At 37.7% G+C, this 3,526-nt stretch overlaps 1 protein-coding gene across 1 annotated transcript in view; it reads left to right on the forward strand.

Moving 5' to 3' along the window:
- The window catches only part of CAMSAP2 (calmodulin regulated spectrin associated protein family member 2), a 110,166-nt gene extending 108,476 nt beyond the window's left edge, over positions 1 to 1,690 (forward strand). The window contains exons 16-17 of the mRNA XM_015422284.1: positions 7 to 83; positions 1,246 to 1,690. Of these exons, the coding sequence (XP_015277770.1) occupies positions 7 to 83; positions 1,246 to 1,551 (383 nt within the window). The 3' untranslated portion in view covers positions 1,552 to 1,690. The remainder of the gene's footprint in view (positions 1 to 6; positions 84 to 1,245) is intronic.
- Positions 1,691 to 3,526: the final 1,836 nt, after the last annotated feature.

Genomic DNA, 3,526 nt, shown 5'->3' on the forward strand with positions numbered 1-3,526 from the left:
ACAAACACATAATCCAGAATGCTCTGGCTCATTGTTGCTTGGCTGGAAAAGTAAATGAAGGGCAAAAGAATAAAATATTGGAGGTAAGGCAAACCTGTACTGCAAAAATAAAAGAAACAAGAAGGAATATTAGGTTTAAACAAGGCTGCAGGAACCTTGATATGGAGGCAGAGGTGGCTCAGAGGTTAAGACACTGAGTTGCAGACCGGAAGGTCAGTAGCTCAACACTTCATGACCCTAGTGCTGCATGATGGAGTGAGTTCCCATCACTGGCCCCAGCTCCTGCCAACCTAGCAGTTTGAAAGCAAGAAATTGCAAGTAGGTAAATAGGTACTTCTTCGGTGGGAAGGTAACAGCATTCCATGCACCTCGGCATTTAGTCATGCTGGTCACATGACCACAGAGAAGTCTTCGGACAGCGCTGGCTCTTCGGCTTGGAAACGGAGATGAGCACCGCCTCATAGAGTCAGATTCAGCTGGCTTTCAAGTGAGGGAAACCTTTACCTTTTATGTTTTTTTTTGATATGGAGAACAGTAGCTGTGCAGGCTCTATTGCATTGTCATCCATATCCCATAGAAATGCTGCCAAGAGACGGATAGCCAGAGCAGCTATCCCAGACCCTAAAGCTCAGGATTATCCACTTCAGCAAAGCCTTCTGAACTTTTCCAGTGAGTCTAACCCAGAGGAAGAATAGACTGGTGGAGGAAATATTTTCTAATAACTTGTAAACAGTAAATATTTTTCCTGCAAATCCCTGGGGCTCACTGAATTCCAAAGAAATTCTGCAGAGCTAAGTTGCTGTTCAGTTTGTTCTCTGAAGAGCCTTCCTGGATATAAAAATTGCACACTTTGTGTAACTGGAAGGCATTTGATTGGTTTAAAATAGGCAGGAAAAAATAATAGGAATTCATACATTGTGATGCTGGCTGTAAGTCGTCTCATAATGAAGTCTGCCTTCTGATTGTATGTATAGATATTGCAAAAATAATTGGCGTATCAACAAAGCTGCCTGGCCTGTTACAATCCAGTTCTTAAAAATTACTCTTAGCACCATATAGGACTTGTTCACACATGCATGTAAATCACCTGATCTTTCTGAACTTTGAATGTTTTCAAAAACATCATCAATTGGGCATTATAGGAATTTTATGTAAAACTGAAATACATTTACTTTAGAAGTTAATAAACTGTATTTGAATTTTCCATTATATTAACTTTCTCTCCTTTCTCTCCTGCCCTTGAAGGAAATGGAGAAATCAGATGCCAACAATTTCCTAATCCTCTTCCGGGACTCAGGCTGCCAGTTCCGATCTTTGTATACGTACTGCCCTGAAACTGAAGAAATTAATAAATTAACTGGGATCGGCCCCAAGTCCATTAGCAAGAAAATGATTGAGGGGCTCTATAAATACAATTCTGACAGGAAGCAGTTCAGCCACATACCTGCTAAAACTCTTTCTGCCAGTGTTGATGCAATTACCATTCACAGCCATTTGTGGCAGAGCAAGAGACCAGTAACACCGAAAAAACTCTTACCTGCAAAGGCGTAGTGACTTGGGGGGTGGGGTGGGGAGGATACCTTGCTGCAGACTGCTGTGGGAAACTTGCACTTCGTATTTGCTGCCTATTAGAAAATAGGTTCCTTGTTTGCCAACAAGACTCCTTTGAACTCAAGTCTGAAGACCAAGCTCCGTCGTCATGCACAACTGGAATGTAAACACAGTATTTAAGACTCAGAGAAAAGTGACATTTAGGTGATTATGTATTCATGTGCTCATGAAGGATTGAGACAGAAATGGAGACAGATATGTGCTTTCACGCAGTCTAGAGTGCTCATTTCCTATTTTGAAACACAGAACTAATGAATGTTTGCAAATCTATAGTGACAATTTTTTTTTACATCTGTTGCCTTATACTTTGGTATTTTGCGCTTGTTCTGGAATTTGCGTTTACTATTAATATATCTACTGGAGAAATATTCTGTCTTGATTTATCACACCATTACATTTTTAGCATCCGGCAGGCAACAGTGAGAGCCTCTTTGCACTGAAAGGGAGGTGTGTTCATTAGGCTCTCATTCATTGCAAAGGATTTTGCACAGGAAAAGCTCATTGATGGAGAATGCTCAGAATTAAATGTTGCTCGCATGTCTAGCAACTGACTTCTATTATTTTTATTCAACAAGGAAGCATATTTTGCAAAAGATATCAAAGTTACATTCAAAAATCCATCATGGGCCCTGATCCAGGTGGCGTATAGAGACATCCAAATATTTACTTTAAATATTACTTTAAATATTACTTTAAATATTACTTTAAATCTTCTGACAGCTACAGCCCAAACTATATTTTTAGGCAACCATTTGTGATTCAACACAGCATAAAATCACTGAACATGTGCAAGCCCCATACATGCATGTAAGGTAATTCCTGGGATCATGGCCCATGTAGTGTTTGCATTTCAAAATTCTAAACAAAATAGTATAACGTTTTGAAATTAGAAATTTTGGGTGAATCCTTTTGAGGAACAAAATTGGAAATCTCTATAGATTACTTAAAGCTCTCCCAATACTACCCAGTATGTACCAAAGTAAATTTTCTTCTGAGAGACACAAGGATTTGATTTTGCTTAATAAAAATAACTGCATTGAGTACGATTCTTGACATCTTGAGTGTATTCAAACTGAGAGTGGCAAAGATCCACAAGCTTAAAGCAATGTAACTCTTATTTAAATCATTACTGGGGTATATTTTCAGTATTTACAAAGGGCTGCACATCTGTATACTTTTAGAAAAGTAATTTTCTGGGTTTTTTAAAAGAATAATATTTAGTAAAGCAAGCACTATTCCAACAGGTGGAAAGGACAAACTTGAAACCTACCCTTATTTTTGTGATTGCTCTTTTGACATTGTTCACCGGAGGACTTAGTTGGAGGGTGGGAGGGGAGCTAGGTGGAACCTCATTCTCAGGAAAAGACTTGAATTATTGCTGATCCTGTTCCATTTCAGTGTTGTGACAAACGATGGAACTTAAAGACAGTATTGAACTACTCTTCTTCTAAAGTATGTACTTTTATTATGGGTCTGAAGAATGAAAACTTAAAATTCCATACACCTCTCCCGTTGAACTGTTTGAATTGAAGAAGTAATGCTTCACTACAGTCTGCTCATGTTCTTAATACAGAAGTTGTACAGGAATGAGAAATCCTTAAATAATTTAGACAACAGTACTTTTTTAAATTATTAAAAGGCCTTAGGCATCAATGCATCTGGGTTGTTTAGCAACATTTTCTCAGAATGCAGTCAATATTTTACTGTAACTTATGTTCTTATATTTATGTATATTTGTTAAAACTGTAAAAAAAAACCTCTTCTTGTTTAATAGAGATGTGACTCGGATCTATTTGTGGTTAGGTGATTCCTAATGTTTGCATGTTTACGAACCAGGATATCTCACCATCTTCTATTTCAAGTGTAAACATACTGTGTATATATTATATATAATATTAAAAGTAGGAGGTGAATG

Source organism: Gekko japonicus, unplaced genomic scaffold (genome assembly GCF_001447785.1).
Source record: "Gekko japonicus isolate JY-2015 unplaced genomic scaffold, Gekko_japonicus_V1.1 scaffold584, whole genome shotgun sequence".
NCBI lineage: Eukaryota > Metazoa > Chordata > Lepidosauria > Squamata > Gekkonidae > Gekko > Gekko japonicus.